Here is a 26,854-nt window from a genome sequence, read left to right on the forward strand (position 1 = left end):
CTTTGAAGTAGTCCTCATCAACCCACTTAGCATCAATGGGGAGATAGTTCTTGAACTTCACCAAATAGCGTCTTACAAGCTTGCCTGCAGATAGCTTACGCTCTTTATGAAACACAATCTGCTCTGGTTGCAAAATCTCTTCCAACTCATCCACTTCTGGTGGATCCTCAATGATAGGAAGACTTGGTTCCGGACCCACATACTTTCGTAAGAGGCTAACATGGAAAGCATTATGTATCTTCCAATGGGATGGCAATGCTAAACGAAAAGCAACTTCATTGATCTGCTCAATGACCTTGAAAGGCCCATAATACCTGGATGAGAGCTTGGGAAACATCCCCTCCTTACCAGATCTCTTACGGAGTCTAGCTTTTTCGAATTTCAGCAATACCCAATCATTTACCTTGACATCCAATTGCTTTCTATGCTTGTCTGCAGCCTTCTTATGCTTCTCTTGAGAACGGGCTATGGCTGTCCGTACCTGTGCAAAGGCAACATCCAAGTCCCTGACAAAGTCATCAGCAGCAAAAATCTCATCCTTAGTACGTAGGATGGGAGGCAATACCACTTTGCCATAAACTATCTCAAAGGGAGCCTTCCCAGTAGAAGCATGCACCGTGTTATTGTATGCAAACTCCACAAGTGGCAAATACTTTTCCCACAAAGTCTTTTGATCAGCCACATAGCATTTGAGAAGGTCCAATACGGCTGAATTTGCTGCTTCACTTTGACCATCGGATTGAGGATGAAAAGCGGATGAAAAATTCAGCTTTGTGCCCATATTGTCAAAAAGTGCTCTCCAGAAGAGACTGGTAGTTCGAGGATCACGGTCACCCACAATAGATTTAGGCATGCCATGATGCTTGAATACCTGTGATAAGAAAACTTTTGCCATATGATCTGCCTTGATCGTCTTCTTGACCGGCAAGAAATGAGCTTGCTTACTAAACCGGTCAACGATAGTCCATATAGCATCATTACCTTGCTGAGTGCGAGGCAAATCCATGATGAAATCCATAGCTATACTCTCCCATGGCTGCGAGGGAATAGGCAATGGTAGAAGCAATCCAGGAGACTTCTGACGATCAAACTTGACCTTTTGGCAAGTGAGGCAAGCACGTACATAAGCCTCAATGTCCTTCCTCATCCCTGGCCAAAAGAAGTAGCGTTCAACCATATGAGTAGTAGGTAGAATACCTCTATGTCCTGCATACGGTGGAGCATGGCATTCTTCCAACACTTTTTGCCTCAAATCTGTGAGCACACAAAGGCAATTATCTTTAAGGAGATACCCATCTTTGATCATATATGATGCATGAGTATGACCAGCCACCAAATCAGCCCATAAATCTGAAAAATCAGCATCTATATGGTACTTATTTTGCATAGACGACAAGTCTCCATGAGAGGCAATTGAGATAGAAGCTACATACGGCCTTCGAGACAATGCATCGGCCACCACATTCTTCTTTCCCGGTGTATGCACAATCTGAAAATGAAACATAGAGAGGAAATTTGCCATCCGCATATGCTTCTCTGAGAGCTTAGTTTGTGTGAGAAAATACCGTAAGCTTTGGTTGTCGGTCTTCACCATAAACTCTGCACCCAGAAGATAGTGCTTCCAAATGGTCAATGCATGAATCACTGCCAATAGCTCCTTCTCATAGATCCCCAAAGAAAGCTCCGTATCACGCAAACGGCGGCTCTCAAATGCCACGGGGTGTCCTTCCTAGTTTAGGACAGCACCTAAACAATCTCCACATGCATCACATTCCACAAAGAATGGCTTGTGCAAGTCAGGAATGATCAACACGGGCCCAGATATGATTGCATCCTTTAGTGAATAGAAAGCTTTGCTTTCCAATGAAGTCCACTGAAAGGGGACTTTCTTCTTTGTCAACTGATGAAGAGGGGCAGCAATCAAAGCAAAATGCCATATGAACCGTCTATAGTATGAGCATAAGCCAAGAAAACTACGAACCTCATGCACTGACTTGAGTTCAGGCCAATTCTTGATAGCCTCAATCTTGGCGGGATCCATTCGTATGCCATCTTGAGAAACAATATGCCCAAGATAATGAATTTCGGAGAGGAAGAACTCACTCTTCTTAGCATTGATGTGAAGTCTATGCTTTCGGAGTTCTTCAAAGACTATGGCCAAATGCTTTCTGTGCTCTTCTTCACTCTTGGAATAAACCAAGATGTCATCGAAGAAAACTCCAGTGAACGATCGATGATCTCTAAAAATCCTGTCCATCATACGGTTAAAAGTGGCAGGAGCATTTGTAAGACCGAAAGACATAACAAGATACTCGTACAAACCAAATGCTGTCCTGAAAGCGGTCTTATGCACATCCTCTGGTACTACCCGTACTTGATGATATCCACTCTTCAAATCAATTCGGCTGAAATATGCCGAGCCATCCAATCTATCCAAAATATCATCAATACGAGGAATAGGAAACCTATTCTTGATGGTTAGTTTATTTAGAGCCCGATAATCCACACACATACGATAAGAGAGATCCTTCTTCTGCACTAGAAGTACGGGAGAGCAATACGGTGAAGAGCTAGGGCGGATCAAACCTTTTTGCATGAGCTCATTGACTTGCTTCATGATCTCCTCCTGCTGTGATGCACTCACACGGTATGCCGGCCTATTTGGTGGAGAACTGCCAGGCACAAGGTCTATACGATGATCCTCCGGCCGTGGTGGTGGTAGCTCCCCTGGAAGTGAATCTATAAAGCAATCTGCATATTGTTTCAAAAATTCCAGCCTATCACATGTGAGAGAATCAAGAGAATGATCAACATGGTCTACTCTATCACGAACAAAAATCATGTACGAGCAAAGACCCTTTCTCATGGCTTTATTTATTTGAATGTGGGATACAATAGGGATAGAATTCCCTTCCACACCGGCATCAATAACATGCTCTTTGCCCCTATGCATAAATGTGATCCGGTTGGTCTTGTAAGCCTTGCGAGGATCAAGACGGGAGTGCCAAGGCTTTCCAAGCAATACATCACACCCATTTAATGGTGCAATGAGGAAGTTCTCATGGTCCAAATATCCCTGAATATGCATGCGAAGCTTGCCAATAAGGGGTGTGACCTTGACTTTCTTGCCAACAAATGCACTTCCGGCCTCAATCTCCGGTCCCATGTCATCCACACTAATGCCCAATGCTGTAGCCATTTCCAATGATATGAAGTTGTCCGTGGCACAATCATCAAACATAAATAATGCGGGTTGATCTTTGAGCTGTCCCCATGCCTTGCATACCATCCTATCCAAAGCATCATGGGCTGTCCCCCCTTGTACATCGGGCACCATATGCACATTAACCTTGGTTTCCTTTGCATCCTCTTTGCCTGCTTTCTTTGGGCATTGCCGGACCATGTGATCTTTACTACCACAAGAAAAGCACTTACCGTCACGTATATATTGCACCCTTTGTTCCGGAGTAAGTCCATAGTTAGGCCTTTTGTTGGGACGCTTCTTCTCTGAGGTACTTTCAGCTTTTGGAGCTCCCTTAACTTCATTGGAGTCCCTTTTAGGTGGCTGTCCACCCTTATGCAGATTTGGGACAGCCTTGTCCTTCCCCTTTTGAGCATGTCCATCTCTATAATTTTGCTTCAGCTTTTGCTCCAATTGTTCGGTGGCCAAAGCAGCTGAAATGAGCTGTTGTAGAGTGTGGTTTGGATACAACTCCAAGCCCGATTGATAAACCGGTTGGAGTCCCGATTCAAACTTTCTCTTGCGTTCCTCATCATTTACCTGCATAATAGGGGAAACTTCCAAGAGTGTTTTCCAAAACTTGGATACATAAGCATGAACTGACTCACCTTCATTCTGCTTAACCCAATCCCACTTCTTGCGGATGTTCTTCTTGGCATTAGGGGGTAAGAATTGGACATAGAATCTAGTTTTGAATTCAGCCCAAGTGTCCACGGGAGTGCCTGAGAGCTTTTCGGCAAGCCACCAATGAGCGGCCGTGCCCTTCAAGAACATGCTGGCATGCCTCACCTTGGACTTTTCTGAAAAACCCTCATCACTAAAAGCAATGTCAAATTGGGAAACAAATGACATAACCTTGGAAGCATCAAACTCACCATGATATGTCTCGAACTTGACGGATTTGTCCCCGGCTTTGAATTCCTTTTGCTTATGAACATGATGCTCATAATCCCCATGCGTCCTCTTGATTCCACGTTCATGTGGATCAGCCCTGACATCCATAGATGCTCCTGCATACTTAGGTGGCACACGTGGACGTGAACCATGTGCTGTACCTGTATGCATGTGTGTAGCCCCACCACTTTCTCTTGCAGCATAAGCATGATCCGGAGAGGGTGTGGAGATGGGAGCATGAAGAAATGGCTCTTCACGGGAGAGTTCAGCAGGTAAAGTAGTAGTACGGGGATGTCGGTGCGCTCTAAGCCCATGAGAAACCTGCAAAGATGAAGAATGAGGCTTGTAACGATCATCTCTAGAAGTAATGTTACCTTCATAGGCATGGCTATGCCTCCCATGTAAGGTAGAATCACGTCGGGATGTAATGGAAGGCTCCTCTTTGTGGACAGCAGATTTCAGCTTTGGAGAGGCTATCCCAGGCATGTCCACCAATGGAGATCTCTTTATAACAAGCTCCCCATCCTGGCCCTGCAATACATCACCCTTGTCCACTAAGAATGAAAGAGCTAGCTCACGAGGTTTCAGCCCTGATCCACGAGCCAAAGCTTCAAAGTCTTGAAAGACGGTTGCCTCCTTTTTCTTTGCATCTAGCACTTGTTGAATGTGTGGGTCCTCACGTAGGCTGGCCAGTTCCATCTCCCTGGCATGGAGAAGCTCTCGCATACGCTGAATTTCAGCATTCATGGCACTTGGCTCTTGCTCTTGCTCCTGCATTTTCTCCTTGCCACGGGACGGCTGTCCCAACCATACATGATCACGGGCATAAGGCATCCGTCCACTTGCTTGTGTTCCACTGGAGTGCCCCTTTGAATTTGGCACTTCCTTGCTACTTGCTTGGCTAGCCATAATAAGAGTAAAGTCACTAATGGAGAGTGGTCAGGAAGCCTTTGGATCGTCTCCCAATGTAGAAAAAGGAAGATCCGTGCTCTGATACCACTGAAACGAGACCCAAGCAGGGGTCACCCCTTCCTGGACTCACTTCTCCAATTAGCACTTTAATATACACTCTTAAAAGACAATAGCACAAGACAAAATAGCAAAAGAAAGTAATTAACAACTCTGAGCATAGATAGATGACACCACACTGAGGCCGGAACGGCCGGCCCCCCCCCCAAGGAATGATATTATTACTTGGGAGAATTTGTTACAAGTACACGGGCCCAAGGCCAGATTTCCAATAAGCAATGCACAATGAAAAACAAAGTATCAAACCCAAATATGTTTGTTGATGCCGAGTCAGCAGTCACCAAGGGCTGCCCCGTCCATAGCACCTTCCAGAGTCACACTCCGCGTGCAATCCACCCGTCCCTGGCACTACGGATCACGCCGTGCCAGTCCTAGCGATGGGGCACCCTCACGGAGTTGACTCGGTGAATGGAAGAGGAGTCCAGACATAGGAGAGCAAGAGAATTCCTCATTCTTCGCGATGAAAATCTTCTGGAGCCACCGTACAGCCAGTAGGAAGAGTGAAACAACCTGGGCTACTTGTAGGAAATGTGTATGTCTTAAATCCCACTGGTTTGACCTGCTGTACCTGTTGCTGTACCTGTTGTACGACCAGAATCAGCAACTAATGATGGTACTGTACCTGCTGCTGTACCTGCTGCACCTGCTGTACGACCAGAATCAGCAACTAATGATGGTATTGTACCTGCTGTACCTACTGTACCTGCTGCTGTACCTACTGTACCTGCTGTACAACCAGAATCAGCAAATAATGATGTGCTCCAGCCTGTTTTCTCTAAATCCCAGCCAACAGTTGTGTTTTCTTCCTCCAAAATGCAAGGGAGAGGGCTGGAAGTGAGGCGCCTTCCTCCCATGCAAAGAATTGGGTGTGGTAGGTGGGGTAGGTGGCCAACCCCCACCCCACATGCTATAAAAGGGTGCCCAGGCCAAAAGAAGGTGCCCACACTTATAAAGTGTCCACCTACTTTTAATGAAGTATGAAACCTGTAAGTTATAAGACTTATAACTTAAAACTCTTATTAAAATAAGGATTTCCCACCTGTTCACACGCCACAAAACCTGTCAGAAGACAAGGCATTCCACGGCTCACGGGAGGGCGTCCCCGACCCCTGAGCTAGACACACATGTCAAGCATGCAAACGAAACCAGTTCACGCGAAAACATTTCAAAGGCAGGCAAACATGAGTGCACAATGCAACATTGTTAAAGGATAATCTCCGTTCATGTACTTGCACAATACTTGACATTTCCGGGCACAAACAGGCCCACCGGAAAGTCAATTCCAGGTACACACACAGTGTACAATCCACCCGTCCCTGGCACTACGAATCACGCCGTGCCAGTCCTAGCGGTGGTAATCCAGAAACATACACCGTGTGCAATCCACCCGTCCCTGGCACTACGAATCACGCCGTGCCAGTCCTAGCGATGGAGCACCACTACGGAGTATGCTCATCCAGAGCCCAAAGCTCACACAAGAAGATAAGAGGACCATTAGATAGCTCAATGGTGACAGTTGCTTTATCCTGAGGGGGGTGACATGCAGTTACACGCTTACAGTGATTCAGATTGGGCTGGTGATTTTGATACCAGACATTCCACTAGTGGAAATTGTTTCTTCCTTGGCGCTTCATGCATTTCTTGGCTAAGCAAGAAACAGACCACAGTGGCCACTTCGTCTTGTGAGGCAGAGTACAGAGAAGCCTACACTACTACTGTTGAGTGTGTTTGGCTGCGTCGTCTTATGACTGATATGGATATTTCAGTGGAGGAGCCTACACCTATCTATACTGATAGTCAGAGTGCCATTGCTGTGGCCAGGAATCCTGTGTTTCATGCTCGCACGAAACACATTGAGATTCACTATCATTTTGTTCGGGAGAGACTCCAGGCAGGAGATATCAGTCTGATCTACTGTCCTACAGATCAGAATGTGGCAGACATCTTCACCAAGGCATTACCACATCCGAAATTTGAAGCATTCCGCAATGCTTTGAATTTGTTTCCATTTGGTGGATGATGTACAGTGATCACATATCACTCCAGGGGGGTTTGTTGGGTTTTATGCTGTGTATGCACCCAGAGGAGTGCTAGTGATCATCAGTAGATTACTGGGGCACTTTTTACTTCAGTTAGTGAAGGTTTTTTCCCCCAGTTTAGTTCAGTTTCACTTATATGCAGTTTATAAGTGTTTTGGTCCACCCGGCACATTTATGGCCGGACATGTGAACACTTATCTTTTAGGGTCACTATCATGTGGCTATTGTACTTGATTTTTATTATTCATTGAAGCATACTGGAAGTCGTGTTCACTCCTCTCTCTTGGTTTCCACGCTTGATTGCCTTCTGTAAACCCTAACCCTAATCCTTGAGTGCCTTCATATTGATCTTAGGAGAATCAAGTACATAGCATCACGGCATTTCTGACCAGATTTCCATACCAATGCATATGAAAACAATATTGCAAACAATATGGTTGTCGATGAAGATCTCCAAGGAAACTACCCCTCTATTGTTCCACCCAAACATGGTAGAAATAATCTTCAAGAGAGCACCCAGGAAAAGCGAACACTACACAGGATACATGAATACAGAGTCCTGTCCTTCCCTCTTGCTACTTGCAACCTTAATTAGTCATGTGAGCTTACCAATTGCAGGTAGAGTCGATGACAGCGGAAGTCTTCATGATGGAAGCATCTCGAAGACTGAAATCTTCATTTTGTCGCAATATTTTACCGACAAAAGTCTTCAAGCAGGTGCACGGAACCCTAGGAAAACTTCCCATATGGTTCTACTTAAGAAAGGATGGCTGAAATTAGGGCTTTTAGCCAAAAGACCAAAAATTACAGTAAACAAATGGATTGTTTTGTTGAATTTGAGCCATTGAGAGTGTATAGGAGAAAGAATATGATTCGGAAACAATCCTAGATGCTTGAGAAACACTCTAGCAAGCTTGGATATGGAGTTGAGAGAGTAGAAGTGCACAAAATACAGCCATAGAGCCCTCTTGAGTTGGCGCCCATTTGTGAGAAGGGAGGAGAGAGAGAGAGAGGGAGAGAGGTGTCCACCTACAAAAGGTAAGTGCAAAGGGGTGCAAGGTGGAGGTGACACATGGCTAAATACTTACTTTGGAAAAAGGGATAAGGCTTGGGCACCGAGACACTAAGTTGCGACCGCCTCGGGACTTCACTGAGTGTGTACACAGAGCTCATCATAATTTATAAGTCCCCCAAAACTTATTAAACTTTGAATACACTCAATTATAAATTAGCACTATTTACTAAGAGATACATTAACACAATTTGACCAATACTTACCACCTGTCCACATGCAACATAACCATGTCAGCAGATTGTTTCACACGCACGGTTCGCAGGCGGGCATCCCCTTACCTCGAACTACACATTGGTCGAGCAAGCATGAAAACAACATGCAAATTTAATTTGCAAGCAAGCACATAAAGATGCTATGCAATGCAACATTGGCATGGACAATCCCCATTCATGAGACTATACCCAAGGAACATTTCAGAGTAAGTACATGAGGTACCAAACCCAACGGAAAGCCAATCCTCTAGGCGTTTCCAGGCACAAATCCCAACAGAAAGGCTATGCTCCAAGCGTTTTCGGGCATGTACACACAGACACAAGTCCCAGTGAAAAGCCAATCCTATATGTACACACAAGCACAAGTCCAAGCAGAAAGCCAATCCTCCAAGCGTTTCTGGGCACGTACACACAGGCACAAGTCCAAGCGGAAAGTCAAGTCCCCTAGATATTCCGGGCACGTACACACAAGCACAAGTCCAAGCGGAAAGCCAGATATTCCAGGCACGTTCACATAGGCACAAGTCCAAGCGGAAAGCCAAGTTCCCCAAATAGTCCAGGCATGTACACACAGGCACAAGTCCCAATAGAACATCTACACCCAAACATGACATTCCGGGCATGAACACATCAAGCCCCAGCAGAAGATCATGTCCACAGTATCACATGACAAGCATCAATCCCATGCATAAGCATAAACCAACAGTCATGGACTGCAATCTAATGCATACACGTCATGAGAAAGCAAGGGTGGGCCATTTGGGTGGCCAAACGGTAACACTTGGCAAGAAACTACGACGCACTAGCCCACTCGGAAAGAAAGTGCGTTCAGGCTCATTTCCAAGAACCTAGTAGTCTTAGGTACCTCCTCTAGACTATTCCTTACATGAATTATCTCAAAGAGAATTTCTTGAGACTTTCATAGGATGGTTTTGTTGATGAGCATGAATATCTTGAAGACATGTCCCATGCAATGATCATTGCCATTGGTCATATGAGAGTATTATCCTATCATTTAAGTATTGTGACAAGTAGAGCGAAGGGCATACAACGAGAGGAGCAAGCATGCAAGCTATGCACCATTGGGGAGATAACAACACAGAAGCACTACATGTTTGCTTGCCTTGTATATTGTAAGATATCAGGAAGAATCTATTGCCACTTATTTGTTCCCCTTTCATTGGGATGCACTACAAAGACCAGAGATACTTGGGTATTTTTTGCACCATCACATAGAAACCTTATAGCAGTTGAATTCAACAAGGTAAGATCAATTGGATCTAAGGATTTCTGGAGCTCATATCAAATAACCACCACAAAAAACCCAATCGTGGTGGCACTAGAGAAAGATGATAGATCAAAGCGATGCACCAAATCCTACTAGGGCACTCACTTTTCGCCAAATGATAATGCCATTTAGCAGGCCCATGGTGTCACCTTAGAGAAAAAGCACAATCTCTCTTAAGAATTGAGCAACCTCACCCCCACCTTCATCCCGCTAGCTCCAAATCAAGGGCATACTATGATGTAGAGATGCACCAACTTGGGAGGTGGATAATGCAGCTAAGTACTCTACATATGATGAGGATGACATGTGCTTCACTCTCCTATTTGGATACATTATTGTCATTTACACCTGCCAAGTTCGCATGGCACTTTTATCTCGAGGTGTTTTTCTTTCTTTCAATGTTCCAACTCTTAGACTATCCATAGCACACTTACAACTAACTGCTTGGTCTCATAGACCTTTTGAGTCTTTTGTATACATTTAAAAAATCTTTCTTTCTTTCTCTTTCCCTACCTATAAAAAGTTCAAGCCACATTAACATAGACATGTCACAACATGGCAGCATTTCTCCGAAGGTAAAAACTAGACTCAGACAAAATTAGGCTTGACGTACAATTTCAATAATTAAGTTATACACACACAAGATCAAACTACATTCTTGGCCGTACATGCAGTCATGCCACTTCATCACGCTTACTATATAGACCATTGTCATGAAACTTCTCTTCATACCAGGTTTTATACCACTTATCTATAAATGTTTTCCATTAACGAGCATAATTAGTCATGAGAAATAAACTTTAAAAACTTCTCCACTAGATGGACTGTGGAGATACAAACATTATATTCCACTTGCTATATATCTATGCAGTTCAAGATCAGAAAAGATTATTACTCTCTCACTGCTTTATTTTCTGTAAAGTTTCTTTAATGCAATCTTTGAACAAGCAGCAAAACTGATTTATCTCTACCATTCATATTCACAAGCACACACCTGTGCACATTTCCATTTTCTCCAGCAAATCAAAATGCAAGAGAAACTGCCACCATGAAAATACTTACTGCAATTTCTTGCATCAATTCTGCTGCCTCTGCAATCAGACCCTGCTCCTCCTTGATCTTGGCAAGGCTTCTTACCAATCTTGCTCTCTCTATCTCTACATATATCTGTTGGTAGACCCAATTGCACACTTTGATAACTTTGCAGATAGAAGCATTTAAACAATGAAAATTTGCATGAGTTTCCTGACAAATTTAAGAAAACAATTCGAACCAAATTCTCATGATTTTTTTATTTTTATTTTTTGCTGACCTTGCCTGCCGACACCATGTTAAGAGTCTTGATAAGCTCAATGCGTGTTTCCAGATCTGGTGTTTCATCAATGTACTGCATGCATTGTCTGACCATTGCAGTGACTGCCTGCTTGCAAAATCCACACGTAACTACCAAACCTGAACACTTGGAAAATTTGGTTCTAACAAGAGCAACAGCACTGCCACCACAACAAATACACATCGTCATATCTTGTTTCCTCGTACCTGCTTCAACTGAGCTCTTCGTTTTGAGATGAGAATTATCTGATCGTTCAGCTTCTTCCAGGCCAGTGCCTCGCGGCATAGCTGCACAATAGCTAATACAATTTGTCTTGTTCCAACAATATCAGCAGCCAGCCTCATTTGCTTCTCAGAGTTCAACAAAGTCTCGATTGCCAGATCCAGCTTGCCCTCCTGCAAGCACCATTATGCATGCCAGTTAAACAAAACTGGGCACCTGCAGATCTCATGGCTCTGCTCGAGCTTCAAAAACTGGCACACGGTCAAAGCCGGAGCCAAGTTGAGGAAAACGCCAGACGGTTGAACTGCCACAGGCAGATTTTGTGATCTGGCACAACCTACATACAGCAGAGCGCTTTCGCCTAGACACGCAGAGAGCATACTCTGTGCGCACAAACCCTGACTTTCTAGCAAGAGAAAGGAAAGCGTACCTTCAAAGCAAGGGTGCGCTGCGCTTCGATCTCCCGGTCGAGGCCACCGTAGTCGACGCCGCCCCTGCTCTTGACTAGGTGTGCTGCTGCTGCTGGAGGCGCTTCCTCGTCCATAGCTTGAGTCATCTGGGATGATCGGCCGCAAAGCAGAACACAAGAGGAGCCTGAAGAGGTTTTTTTGGGTGGGGAAAAGTGTGTTGCTAAGTTAGCACGTCACAAGAAACGTAGAACCTAAGGAGCCACGTTGTCGAGTGAAAAAATAAAGGGAAAATTACCAATTTGACGCTAAACTATGTTGAAATTCTCAATTTGATCCTACTATTTTCAAAATTCCCATTTTGACCCTCCCAAATTACCAAATGGACTAAAATTCATGTATTGACCCTCGTATTTTTACCATTCTAATTTAGCCGTATTGCTCATCAAAATTACCATTTTGACCCTAAAATTTGCTATAAAATCCCCACATTGGCCCCCAGAACTATTGGCTCTTTAAATTGTAGTAGAAGTTTGCAAGAAAGGACAATAAAAGAAATATCTGCTATCATGTCTTAGGAGATCTCTCCTTCCTCTATGCTGGTGTATGTCTTTGAGAGCATCTAGTTCAGCTCTATGCTGGTCGTGTGTGTTGTCTTTGAGAGCATCTAGTTCAACTCTCTACTTGGTCACTAAGGCTTCCAAAGCCACAACCTTCTTCTCTTGTGATGTAATCTACTATTATGTTGTTCTTATGATCTGCTAAGAAAAATGGGTCCAAGGGTGGTGACGCATACTAGGTGTGGCGGGTAAATCTTGGGTAGCAAAGAGAGGGAGTGGCAAGACTGAGGCATGACCGGCTAGCAGGGTTGAGTCCTTTGCATGATGAGTAGGCAACCATGTGGAGAGAGAGAGAGAGAGAGAGCTATTCTAGCCTGAAAGTCCTTCCAGCTAGCTCGTATTCTTGCCTCTTGGTTTCATGCACCTCAAGTTGCTTCTTAGCTCGGTGTGCCCGTCTCACAGTGATGAGCAATTCTTGTACAACTTCTTCCTATACAATGTACAAGGCTAATCTAGGAAATACAAAAATACTAGGTCAAATTGGGCGTAACTTAGGGTCAAATTAATAATTTTTCCTATTTCTTTTATTGTCCATTTTTTATGCTTTCTTGCAAACATCTACTACAATTTAGGGAGCCATTAGTTTTGATAAGTCCAATTGGGTAATTTAGTAGGGTTAAAATGGGAATTTTGAAAATACTAGGATCAAATTACGAATTTCGACATAATTTAGGTCAATTTGGTGATTTCCCCAAAAATAAATAAGAGACCCAGCTAATCACCCCGTAATATGTATGTCATAGACCATCTCGGCTACTACCCTATCGTTCTATAGAATAACCAGGGTTCGATGCATTCGTTGGCCACAAAAGAGATGAGAGGTACAGCCAATCACCGTAATCTTTATGCCAAAGATTGGAAGATCGTCTCGATTACTACATTATCGCTCTATTTAATGGAAAAGAAGATTAATTTAGGAGACTTGAGCAACAATTTCGAGGACTATATTTCTGCTCTCCCTAACTTCTTCTTCTTTTAGGAAGGTGGTTTGAGGTGTACAATCTAATTTCTGTATTGAGCTTAAAGGAATTAACTTTCCACAACTTTGAGATGGTTTGAAGAAAAATTACCACAAAATCCATGAAAAATATTTAATGTTCTAGTTTTGGCTCACATACCCTAGGGCACTAGTGAACTCGTCTTCTAAGCCTCCCGAGGTGGGTAGCTGGGTGGCTAGGTGAGCGTGTGTGTCTATGTGTGTGCATGCATGCGTGTGAAAAGGGAAGTATTGTTCAACTCTAAAACTAGAAGCAACGCATAAGTTCACACACATCAGGAGGCAAAGTATCAATTAGCATAAAAAATTGGAGAAATAGGAAGGCTAAAAATATGGAGGAATAGGAATATGACTCTCTTGAAGGAACATATACAGTATGTGTACACAAGAAAGTTGTGTGTTAACCTAAGAGTAGCACTTCACTCTTTCAACTACTAGGATGTGTATACAAGAAAGTTTTGAGTAGCATTTAACCTAAGAGTAGAACTTGACTCTTTCAACTACTATGATGTGTATACAAGAAAGTTTTGAGTAGCATGTAACTACTTTGAATGTTTTCCTGAGAAAAAATATGCATCCCAAGTATGGCTTTACAACTATATGTGGGAAATAAACACAAAACCAACTCCTAGCCATTTTTGTCTTATGTTTTACCATGTTTCCTTTGGTCACTTTGGTTTGATTACCTTGATTAGCTTTGGCTGCTTATTGTATCATATTTACTTTGGTCACTTTGGTTTAATTGCCTTGTTTTATGTACGGCAATTAATTTATTAATTGTTGGGTGACCCAATAAGTGAAAAGAATATCTTGTGTCAAGTTGATTGTGAGTGAATCCGATCAATGGTAACACGTGTGAGATGTGCCCAGGTAAAGTTGATTGTGAGTGAATCCAATCAATGGTAACACGTGTGAGATGTGCCCAGGCTAAGTTGATTATGAGTGAATCCGATCTCTTTGAACACGTGTGATTTGTGTGAAGACATTGTGAGTGAATCCAATGTGAGAGTAAATGTTTTTCACATAGTGTGAGGACATTGTGAGTGAATCCAATGTGGAGTGAATTCGATTGATTATGTGTGAAGCATGGTAGAACCATTTGTTAGAATTATTTTTGTGAGTGATTCCCAAGTAATTGTGATCTAACATTGTGGACTATGTTGAGTATAGATCATGAGTTCGAAACAGCATTTAGAAGAATCATTGCACGATTTTTTTGCATGCATGAAGTACCTTAGTTCCACATGCAAGGAGAGGGAAGACGTGTGTGATGAGGAAATTCCTCTTGGGTCCAAAGAGGACCGACTTGCTCACCTCTATAAATCCTTTTATCAATGGTGCAAACTCCACATTCATTTGCATATAACATGATGAAAAGGGACCCTTGCTAGAAATCGCAACACTCATTCTTTCACAAGTCTTGCATTCATCCATGTGTGGATAATCAAATGTGAAGAAGAAGGAAAGTTTTATAAATGGCACGATGATCGAGGAGATTCGCTCTTAACTAGATAGCATCAATCGGAACCACTGAACCATCATGTTATTGCCCACAAAAGGCAATGATTTGCTGTGGGTATTCTAATTAAACCATCTAAGTACTAATTGTTCACCGCCTTAGACATTGGGTAATATGTCTAAGTATGGTGTGTGCATGACATGACACCTTGTGGTGTCCTAGCCACCAATGCCGCATTGCATATATGCACCCCCACTAATCTCTAAGTCAGCTATTAGTGCTTCCACCCTTAACATAAAAGATTGCTCGAAACATTAGTCATTTACAATAACTCGCATAAAGGGATTTCACGGGTACAATTTCAAGGTTGAGTTGTATCTGGTTGTGGGAGAGATTCAAATTGAATACCTATATGTTTTATGTTGAATTTAGAAGCAATTTGTAGAAGGATGAAGAACTCTCTAGAGTTTGTCAACAAGGTGCGGTTGTCATTAACACAGTTTTAGGCCACTTGTTTAGCATGATCTTGGACCACTCACCTTTTGGTGTATGGGAGGATACTAGAGCTATAAAATGGTGTGCTATAGTTAACATGTACTGACATTTTGGCTAAGGAATCTTTGAGAATATGAATGCACATTGTTACGGATGATTATGTTAACACATTTTGTGAGTTTACCTTTCGCGAACTACATTGTATATATGCCATCTACTTGTTTTGTTGGCACAGTACAAATACCTTTAGCCAATATTCTAATTTTGAGTCCATCTAAGCAGGCTAATGGTATCAAGCCTTGGTCTTTTTAAGTCTTTATGGGATGTCCAACCTAATGTGAACTCTATGGCTTGGTATATAAATGACTTAAAATGGAGGGCTTAAAATGGAGGGAGACTTTTGTTAATATACTTCTTTTGGAGCTAGTGTTGTTGTTCAAGAGCGTGTCTACCAAGTATTTCTAGGTAAAACAAGGTGGTTGTGCTTATTTTGGTTATAGCAATTGTCTCCTTCCTTTTGTAACGATATAATGTGGGAGTTAAACTCACCATTCCTTGTGATCTATTTCAATGTGATAGATAGAATAAGCCCCATTTTATGTGCATATGACATTGATTAAATGAAAGTAAGGTGCAAAACAAATTTCCATCATAGGTGAGGAATTGTAAGGTATGTGCCCATTGTTCTCCACATATGTGTAGAGAGGGCGCTCCAAACTCATGGGACTTACTAATGCATCTTACAAATGGAGAGGCTGTTCTCCACTTAGGTGTGGAGAGGGTGCCCTAAACTTGAATAGTTGAAAGTTTGGCATTCTTGATGGAACTATTCTCTAAAAAGGGAGATGCAAGATAAATTCCTCTAGCTACTCAGTTTAGAAACACACACTCGTATCGTTGATGTAGGAGAGTATAGTCTTTAAGTCTACCTTAAACACCTTAATAGAATTTATGAGAACTTGAGGACTGGGTCCCCCTCCTTGTACACCACCTTCTAATCTAATCCTCTTCACCAACTTGTCATTTGAACCATATTCACTCATGACTATCCCACTACAATAAGAGGAGTTGAGTGCAATTTTTGGAAAGACCAATGTGCACCTCTCAAAGAACCACGGAGGACGCTAATGACCCCACCTCAAGAGATTCATTTATGCTTTTAAAAAAAATGCAAACTTAGTCATCACTTGGAAATAATGTCTCAACACAATTGCCTCCCCACCCAAAAAATGAATAAAATCAAAACAAAACAAAATTTTGAAATCTTCATCATCAAATTTATACTTAATAGCATGATGATCGAGGAGATTGGCTCTTATTTAACTAGATAGTATCAGTCGTCGACACCCCTAAATCATCGTATTATTACCCACAAAGGCAATGATTTGTTATGAGTATTACAATTAAACCACCTAAGTGTTAATTGTCACCGCCTTAGACATTGTGTAATATGTGTGAGTATGGTGTGTGCATGCCATGACACCTCATGGTGTCCTAGCCAATGCTGCATTCCATATATGCACCCCACTACTCTCTAAGTCAACTATTAGTGCTCCCACACTAAATATAAAAAATTACTCCAAACATTAGTCATTAACAATAACCTGCATAAAGGGATTTCACGAGTACCATTTCAAGGTTGAGTTGTATTTGGTTTGGGAGAGATTCAAATTGAATACTTATATGTTATATGTTGAATTTAGAAGCAATCTGTAGAAGGATGAAGAACTCTCTAGGATATGTCAACAAGGTGTGGTTGTCATTAACACACATTTCGGCCACTTGTTTGGCATGATCTTGGACCAGACACTTTTTTGGTTTATGGGAGGTTACTAGAGCTATAAAATGGTGTGTTATAGCTAACATGTATTGAATTTTGGCCAAGCAATCTTTGAGAATATGAATGCACATTATTAGGGACAATGATGTTAATACATTTTGTGAGTTTACCTTTTGCAAGTTATACATTGTATATATGCCATCTACTTGTTTTGTTGGCACATTACAAAAACCTTTGGCCAAGAATCTAATTCTGAGTCCATTTAAAAAGGCGTATGGTATAAATCCTTGGTCTTTTAAGTCTTTATGGGATGTCCATCCTAGTGTGAATTGTATGGCTTGGTATATAAATGACTTAAAATGGAGGGAGATTCTTACATATATAAGAAACTTAAAAGTGGGTCTTAGCTAACTCGTGTGCAACATTGTCTCCTTAGACCTCCATCATTAGGAGGTCCAATATATTCCCCAAGAATCTATCCCAAACCTGCGAGGTTGGGGAATTGTTTTGCACTTTTTGTTGGCTTCACCCCTCCTGGTTCCTCTCCTCCTTGAGATGGGAGGGGAGTGACCCTCTTCCCTTTTATGTTCCCCCTTCCAACACAAGGAAGTGTTTTCTACCCCTTGGGCCTGGAGCCAAAGTTTGTTCTTTATACCTTCGTTTTGTAAAGCCAATGATTTCACCTTGAAATGATTAAAGGCCACCAAAAATTTCACCTTCATTAATTAATCCAACAATTCCACATTAAAATGAACAAAGGCAAGAGATAGAGAACTCTACGCCTTCTCCATGAGAGACCACGGTGGCCTATACTAGAAAACAATCAAAATAGAGAGACAATCTACCTCCATTGCATGGGAGATATTGCTCTTTATTCCATCAATCCCTTGATAAACAAAAATAATAAAAAAGTTCAAACATTTGAGCTTTGCAAGATAGAGAGAAGAAGAGGAAGAATGCAACCCACTTAGCCAAGTCAACTTGCATATTATGGAAAACATGTGCTTGTTTGATACAATAAGAAAATGTTATTTCCTCAGTAAGAGATTGAAGATCGTTTCGCAAAATGGGTGGAGAGAGAGAGAGAGATAGAGAGAGAGAGAGAGAGAGAGCTATGGAAAGTTCAAACTCTACTTCAATGCCTCAGTGAGAGAGAGCACGGGGGAGAAGGTGAGAGAAGGAGAGAGGGAGAGAGAACTTGTATCAGCACACCATCACTCACCCACATAATCTTTAAGCAATCATGTAACCTAGAAAAGGAAGCATACAAGCAAGCTTCAATCACAAGAGCAAGAGACTCAAACTCAATTGTGAGAATGGGATTATGTGTTTTCTTATTAGTCAAAATGTCTTATATATAAGACTCATGTTTACAATGCCCAGTCGCCCAAGTAATGCCTTATATACAAGACTCATGTTTACAATGCCTTGTTGCCCAAGTAATGCCTTATATACAAGACTCATGTTTACAATGCCCAGTCGCCGCCCAAGTAATGTCCAAGGGTCCAAAAGATAGTCTAAACTGATTTTCTAGTCTAAGTATACACTATCGGCATTACACAAGTTGTAAGCACGATTTTGACTATCTTTTGGCATTACACAAGTCGTAAGCTTAGAGATTTTGTATAATCATTTACATGAAGCACATTGTGTGGTACAAAAAATATGTCTTGAAAATTCCACCATGCATTCGGAGTAGTGTTAGATAATGTGTTTAAGATATCCCCTCCCTAATCATGATTTTGCCATCACAGTTCCGCCCTTATAATTGAGATTAAGTTCAAAGGGAGTTAGTGGTAAAAGCCACTAAAGTTCTAGTAGAAGTCAAACATGGCTTTGTATACAGAGACAGCTTTATAGGGGGAAGTCTAGAAGGCGATCTCGAACATATCTTTGCAGGTAAGCATCCTCCAGCCTTACATTCATTAGACTTGCTTATAGTAGCCAAGTATCCATTGAATAATGGGGCTTTTGTTAATGTGGAAGGCCATTCCTTGGAGACCTTCATCAAAAGCATGCCAATTTAGAAACTCCAATAGCATGACAATGATGAGGCAAAAAAAGTAAATAGTGTTGAGCATATTAGGGTCATGCACTGCATTATAATCTTGGATGAACTTACGCATGGTGCAAAGCATCCAGTCCTCATGGAGAAGTAGGGCCGGCAAGGTGGAGGTATTCAAAGAAAGTTGAATTGCAACTCTTTTTATTAAAAGAGGTCCCAGGCCTATCTTCATTTGATTAGGAAATAGATTGGGCTGACTTTGATGTACCTAGGAGTATAGCAATATTCTTTCCAAGCTCGGATAAGGTAAGTCCACCACTAAATAGGTTGTTCTCCCATAAGTTCATACGTGATAGGGGTAACTCTGGCTTGTGGCCTCTTGTATCTCCCATGGTCCCTCTTACAACAATGAGACAGGGGCAACTCTGGTGCTTGTGGTCTCTTGTATCCCCCATGGTCCCTCTTGTGGTGATGAGCTCTTAACCATTGGTTAAACTTTTCTTCTAAACATACTCTAATTAGGTAGATGTCCAAGTGATCAGTAATCATGTTGATATCTGGTGTGGGGTTAGGTTTCTCCAGTATCCCAGTGGCTTTATCAGACATACTTTGATCAGGAAAATATCTAGGTCATTGCTCCTGTTGATATCTGGTGTGGGGTGAGGGAGCTCTTGTATCCGCTTATCACACAGAGCTCTTGACCATTGGTTGAACTTTTCTTCCAGACATACTTTAATCAGTCAAATGTTGGCATAGCTTTATCTCAGTCTTCATTTATGTCTGGTAAGGTTAACTATAATGGATTTTAATAAATTTTTAAAAAATACCATTTTTATTAATAATTATCTCTTTTGTGTGTAGGTCTACGAAAGAAAAAGGTGTTCTACTTTGCATGCTCAATGTATTGGTGGGTGGAGATGCATCGCCATTTGGCATCATGCATTGCTTGTGATAGTCGATGACTCTAGGAAGCACAAGCTTTAATTTTCTAATGATAGCTAGATTGATTGATTGATTCTCACTTCTTTCACTCTTTTGTTTTTTTGATATTGATCTTATTCGTTGCTGCAAAGCAAGATGTTCTTTACATGTTTCTTTATATATTTTTTCTTATTCAATGATATTCTTATTTTATGTTTCTTTAGATAGTATTTCATACTCAATAATATTCTTATTCTATGTTTGTGTGTGTGTGTGTGTGTGCGTGTGTGTGTTATATGTGTGTCTACTTCATGTGCATGTGTATGTATATGTGTCGTAGACATAACCACGTATGTAGAGGCTACGCGTATGTGAACGAAAATATGTCTATAAAAACTTATAGTTGGTACACTGATATGCATGTCTACTATCTATGTGTGTCTAAGAATAGTCAAAAACTCATCAAAGTTGGGTTACACCAAGTAGCACTTTACACTAGTTTTAGCATATGGGTTTGGGCCATTTGTATGACTTAATTGAGAAAACTAAACATAATAATAATAACTCCTCATTTTTTAATGAGAAAATTGCTTAAAATTTTTAAGGCTTAATGAGGGCGATCTGGGCAGGCGATGATGATATGATACAAAAGACCTTTGGGAGATGCACTTGGTGGGGGCGAGATGTGTTTGGTAATAACAAGATGCACTTTGTAGTAAGGCACAAAATAACAAAATAACAAACAATAACTAAATAAAAAACACAAGAACAAAAACTACCCAAAAAAAAAAACCACACCCCACCCCTCGGCAGAGCTGTGTGGCTGGCTTTCACACAACCCACCCACCTTCGCCGACTCCAGCTCGACCCTGCCTTTACGCGCCTTTGCCTTCGTGCTTCCCATCGTCGCCACCAGTGCTTTCTCTACTCTTTTGTAACCTCTTTCATCATGCACTAGGATTAGTGAGCGAGTGAGTGAGGAGATTGTCCCCCATTGGATGTGCAATGAGACAATGCATGCGGGAGGAGACACAACAATTGAGCTCTCTACGAGGGTTGTGCTCTTTAGCTTTGCTTAAGCTTTGGCTAAACTTTGCCAGTCCCAAGGTTGGAGCCACAAGGGATGAAGAATCTCTTAACAGTATGGCTAGATCTTCTAGTGGAAAAGAGCATTAGTTAGCCCTTACACTAATTACAATATCATGTCCAAAAAAACTTGGATATCTTTGGGCCTCACCCTTATAGACATTGATGTGGTAAATTCTAATAGGGAATACATTAAAGTCTTGGGCTATTTTAGGTAGACCATTCTCACCATCGATGAAACTATGGATGTAAGTAACCCTTGATGTTCCTAACGACAATTAAATCATCCTTGGTGGCATCTAGATGGGTGATATGTGGTATTCACTTGATCAATCCATGCAAGTTAGCACCTTGGAAGCTCCTAAGGAAACTTTCATGCTACTCTTACATTAAAAAAAATCCCTTGAAAGAGTTGAAACCCTCAATGCATGAACCTGACCTAAAGCTTCCTAGAATCAAAGTTGGATTTGAATTGGTCAAAGAAATTAGAACAATATAAGCTCAAATCTATCCATGGTGTGATAAAAATGTCATAACATTTGAGTTATGGGATTTTTTAAGCCAACCTACATTATAAGCTCAAATCTATCCATGGTATGAAAAAAATCTCATAACATTTGAGTTATGGAATTTGTTAAGCCAACATACACTACAAGCTCATCTTGAGTCATAGTATTTGTTAGGCCAACTTGTACTATCAGCTCATCATGAGGGGATTCCTTTCACTAAGGACAAGAACATGCCATGTTTGGGAAACTTTAATATGCAAACTAAACCTCTAAAATGTAAGCTTGAATGTAGATTTAATTATGGGGTGTGAATGGATTGTTGCCACCAAAGCTTAACTATGCTTTTACTAGCAAAATAATCACCTTGAAGGTCCATAACTACGAGATAGTAGTACCATCTTGCAACAAAGAGGATCCAACACTAAGTGGTCTCTATGATGCTTATTGGTCGAGAGAAAAGGATAACCTACCACATTTTCCATGTGAAACCCACACAAGCTCGATAAAAATCTCAGCCAACTTCCAATCTTAGGATTCTAGAGAAAAGGATAACCTAACACCTCTTCTGTGTGGGAAACCTACACAAGTCTGATAAAAACCTCGACCAACTCAAAAGTTAAGGGTTCCAAAGAACTTATAGCAAGCTTGGAGATACTATGGTAATGATGAGATATGGATTTTAAAGAAACCCATAACACCCCCTAAAGGAAGAAACCTTGATTGCAAAGGCACAAACTCTCATGCTGACTCTTTTTTGTATATCCAACTCCCCACCTCTAGCCTTGGATTTATTCACATTATGTATGGCCATGGTCCAATGATGTATCAAAGGCTAGCCATAAGCCTTGTATATATGGGTAGAGATAGGCAATGGGTAGCTAGTTAAGTTGGGCGATCGGACAAAGCCCATTTGTATATATATAACTTTTGATAATGTGAAGGGGAGAATTCAAACATTTCTTAAGTGCAAAGATTTCTTCTTCTCTTGAGCTTTTAACTTCTTGCTTGCTTGATTATAGGACAAAATGCATGCTTGTGTGTGGATGGAATGTGTTGAGTGTTCATGATTGCTTGCTTAAGTGAGAGTGTGATTGAGCATAATTGGAGAAGAAGGCAGTTCAAGCTTTCTAGGCTAACCATTGTCTTTTGGAAGGATTACTTAGTTAATTTAGAGTAGAGGAAGGGCTTAAACAAGATGGATTCACACACCTCTTGGCCTCTTTAGCCTCTCCAATAGGGACTTCCATGATGATCCAAGACAAGTGGTCCAACCACTTGCACTATGTTTCCTTGCTCTAGAGAGCAAGAAGTTCTTAACATGAATAAATGGTGCCACTATAGGGATCGAGTCTTGGATGAGGTAAGGAAGTAGAGCTATTTTTTAACTTAAAAATATTATGTTATTTTCACTATCTTGCCCTTAAATGTAAATATCTGGAAGGATGTTGAGGAGATGTGTTCTAGAATAGGATTGGAGTTGCTTTGTGTGATTGTGTGTGCTATTGGAGTTTTTGGGAGTGAATTTTTATAATTAGAGCAAGATTTTCTTCTAACCTTAACCTTTTTTGTGTTTTATATTCATTAGTTTGTTCTATTCTTTATCTCATGGGATTGGTGGAATGAAGAGCAAGCTTTCCTATTAGGAAATTAGTGTACATGAGCATTTTTTATATTTTTTGCCAAGGTTAGCCTAATCTTTGTAGTTCTTGTTTTTTGTAAAATTGAGTTGAAAATCATGACATTAGAGTGTTGTTAAGCAACTTAATTATGTTAAAAAACTTTAAAAAACATTAAGAAAAAAAATGACATTGAATTATTACTAAGCAACCTTAGCATGTCAAAAAACTTTAAAAAAAGCATTAAGAAAAACCTTGAAAAATAAAAAATCTTAAAAAAACTATGTTCTTTACTATGTGAAATTTTTGGTTCATTGAATAGGATCCAAATCATCCATATTCAAATCATAGAATTCGCATCCAAATCATTGACCAGAGTCTAAAAGTTGTTGATGAGAGATTGTCTATGATAATCTTCATTTGCCAGAAATTTGAGCACATATTTAAGCATTGAGAATGGGGACTACAAAGGTACCAATCCAATATTCTTTTGTAAGTGGGTATAAAGTTGAGCAAAAATCATTGATGTACTTGAAAAGTACATAGAAATCGATGCTAGCTCCACCACCATTAATGCACTTTTGGATTGACGATCTCGAATTCGGATCATCGAGACCCAACTCGCTTCAATCTCGATCGCGTCAATTCAGCTCAAGAGTTTGGATTACCAATCCGACTCAAAGATCATCTTAAAAATCAAATCGTTCAGTGTCTGGATCACTTGTCTTTTCATATCGTTACCTTTTTTAGATTGGGTGATTCCCAATTTAGGTTGTGGGTATTTCTTGATCGTCAATCATATCTCCAAATCATTTACGATTCAAGTAAGCCAAATTCAAATTGTTTATCCAATTTTTGGATCATTAAGATATTCAAAATGCTATTTAGATCATAGCCTATTCCGATCGTACATCTAGGTATCCTATTTGTCTCGTCGAATCCCCGATCTCACTAGATTCTAAAGATTGGTTAAAAAAAACATAATTACGTTGTTTATATGTATCTTGCTTGTTCTTTCTTTTCTTCTAGAAGCTTACTATTTTTCCATCAAGAACCTTGAAAAATATAAAAACATTATAAATAGACAATAAAAAACCCATTAAAAACTCAAAAATCACAAGTTTCTCATAAAACGAATTTTCATAAGCAATTTTAGTACTAGATCAAGTGCTTATGCATTTATGATTAGGTTGAATCATTACATAGTCATATTCTAACCTAACTTTTAAAAATAAGACTTAGTCTTATGCTCTGACATTTAAGGAGTGGTTTTAGACCAAGTAGAATTGACCTCCCTCATTGTGCCAGACACTAGCTCAAAAGTAGACCACGAGTCCTTCACAATGAAAGAGATAAGATTAGTATTGCTGTGGGGTATAAACCCTATAGAGCTTCAACAGTGAGGAGATGAAGCCGATTGAGCATCAAGTGAATAATCAAGAAGGGATGAAAGAGCTCAAGCAACTCCTCATACTATAGAGAGACAAGCCATTAGTGCAAATGTTAGGGAACAAGTTCACACTCAAACAATAAATGAAATCTATGTGCTATAATAATACGGTTATCATGAAACTATAAAAGTTATAATCTACATTGACCATAATGGGGTGCTCTTGGAGTGATGACCACCACTTTCGGCTATGCCAGGGCATGAACTAGAAGTTGTAGTCGATTTTTCACGTGATAAACATGAGTTCTATGTAGACTCAATGGGGAATACATACATCCCTATGCAAGACTCCTCTAGTATCTAATCGTTTAGTGTGCCAACATGGGTATAAGGATCTCCGAGAGTCCTCTAGAGTTCAAGAGCTTGCACATAGCCAATTGTGGCTCAACCTCCAAATGTAATAGATAGATTCTTTCTAAGGAGAGTTAGAGTTAATCAAGGTGATATAGGCTAGGATGCCCAAGGTAACATCTTTAACATCACCAAAAATTATAAGCTTTCGAATGCACCTCTAGTCAATAGATGTTATCATCTCACCAGTAATTAAACGGTATATGCAGATGAAGATAGTAACACATACATCCCTATAGTGGGGCCGAGGAAGTGAGAAGGATAGAAAGGTATGGGTAGGGGCAGTTTTCCCATCCAACATAGACCTAGGACATAGGACTTTAAGGCTAAGCAAAGTGAGGACCTCTCCTAATAAGGAATTCACCTCAAGACTAGGAAGCATAAGGGCAATAATAATTTTTTTTTCTACTCCACAAGGGAAACAAACTACATGACCAAAGCTAAAGTCAATATTCCCTCCACGTTAGACCCAATACGGGAGGAACATTCAACTTATAGGGATGAGAACCATTATGTGAGAGCAATACCCGAGTTAAACCAATATTACTAATTCAGTTAGGGATGGTGTACCAATATCTTTGGAGCACTAGTATATGGATACTCAATGATGCATTTAGGCTCAGCACCCCTTGAAGAACCAAGAGAAGCATGCTTTTCTTTGGTTTTAATATTACTAATTTGATTAGGGATGGTGTACCAATATCTCTAGACCACCAGTATATATAAATACTCAATGATGCATTTAGGCCCAGCACCCCTTGAATAACCAAGAGAAGCATGCTTTGCTTTGGTTTTAATTACTAGAAGATTCTTAAAGAGAAGACTTGGAGCTAGTGTTTACGATAGGATTCTCTAAGATGGGTGTTAAGCATAGCTCAGTACCTCAACTCTTTTAATTCAAGTATCTTGAACACAAAACATTGAGAGACTACATCAACCATCTCAAGAACTTAAACATCAGGTTTCCTACTACTTAGGAAAAACTAAGCCAAACCAAATTTCATTGTTCTTGGAAAGGCTAAGAAATAAGTAACTACGTGATGCATTATATGCCAAAATGCATCAAAATGCTAGTGGAGTGTTGCTTGGATGCCATATACTTTGATGATAACTTTACTAGCAACCCATCCACCACAATATTATCTAAGGTCAGAGTCATTGACCAAAATAGAGCCCAGTGTTGTTAAGAGAAGATTCAAAGAAGGTCAAGGTACCCAAGAGTGCCAAAGACATAGAGAACGCTGTTGAGGACTCCAAGGAGTACTTAAAGCAAAACCTAGAGTCTCAAGCCATTCTCATTTAGATCCTATACAAGAAATGGCATGGTGTGCTATTTATAGAAGCAACCACATAGCCCATGAGTGCCTAGTCCTTAGATGAGAGCAAATCAGTGGTGTAGTTATTGCAAAAGATACAAAATCATGAATCTACCAACTACTACCATGCCCAATGAATGATGAGAATGACGTAAATGTTAGCATTGCCACCACCCCACCACAACCATTAGCATTGCTAGCACCAACTTTCAGTGGTGTAAAAGTAGCTTAACTAAGCATGAACCCAATTGTTTTTTGGAATTCTTTTAGGAACATGGAGATTCCACTTCCAATGTTACCTCTTCAACCAACCTTGCAATTAACCACTCTTAGGAGGCTAGTCGAGATTGAGCCAATTATTGATAAATCTCCTAACACACTTGAATTCTATGTTGCTGATCATCTTAATGCAAATGGCATCAAGAGCTTACTAATCGAGAGATATCAACGCACCAAGGCAAGCTCCCTTAGCGTGCTTTAGATGCCAAGCCTAGCGTTCTCACAGTGTG

General features: G+C 40.7%; 1 protein-coding gene across 1 annotated transcript in view; it reads right to left on the reverse strand.

Annotated features, from left to right (window-relative positions):
* LOC147602670 (26S proteasome non-ATPase regulatory subunit 12 homolog A-like) overlaps positions 1-11,992 on the reverse strand; it is a 38,612-nt gene extending 26,620 nt beyond the window's left edge. The window contains exons 1-4 of the mRNA XM_086797645.1: positions 11,764-11,992; positions 11,318-11,506; positions 11,091-11,198; positions 10,841-10,945 (exon numbers count right to left, since the gene is read on the reverse strand). Of these exons, the coding sequence (XP_086653771.1) occupies positions 10,841-10,945; positions 11,091-11,198; positions 11,318-11,506; positions 11,764-11,889 (528 nt within the window). The 5' untranslated portion in view covers positions 11,890-11,992. The remainder of the gene's footprint in view (positions 1-10,840; positions 10,946-11,090; positions 11,199-11,317; positions 11,507-11,763) is intronic.
* Between the last annotated feature and the right edge of the window lie 14,862 nt (positions 11,993-26,854).

Source organism: Cibotium barometz, chromosome 66 (assembly GCF_041138505.1).
Source record: "Cibotium barometz isolate CiBa-2024 chromosome 66, ASM4113850v1, whole genome shotgun sequence".
In the NCBI taxonomy this organism is placed as follows: Eukaryota; Viridiplantae; Streptophyta; class Polypodiopsida; order Cyatheales; family Cibotiaceae; genus Cibotium; species Cibotium barometz.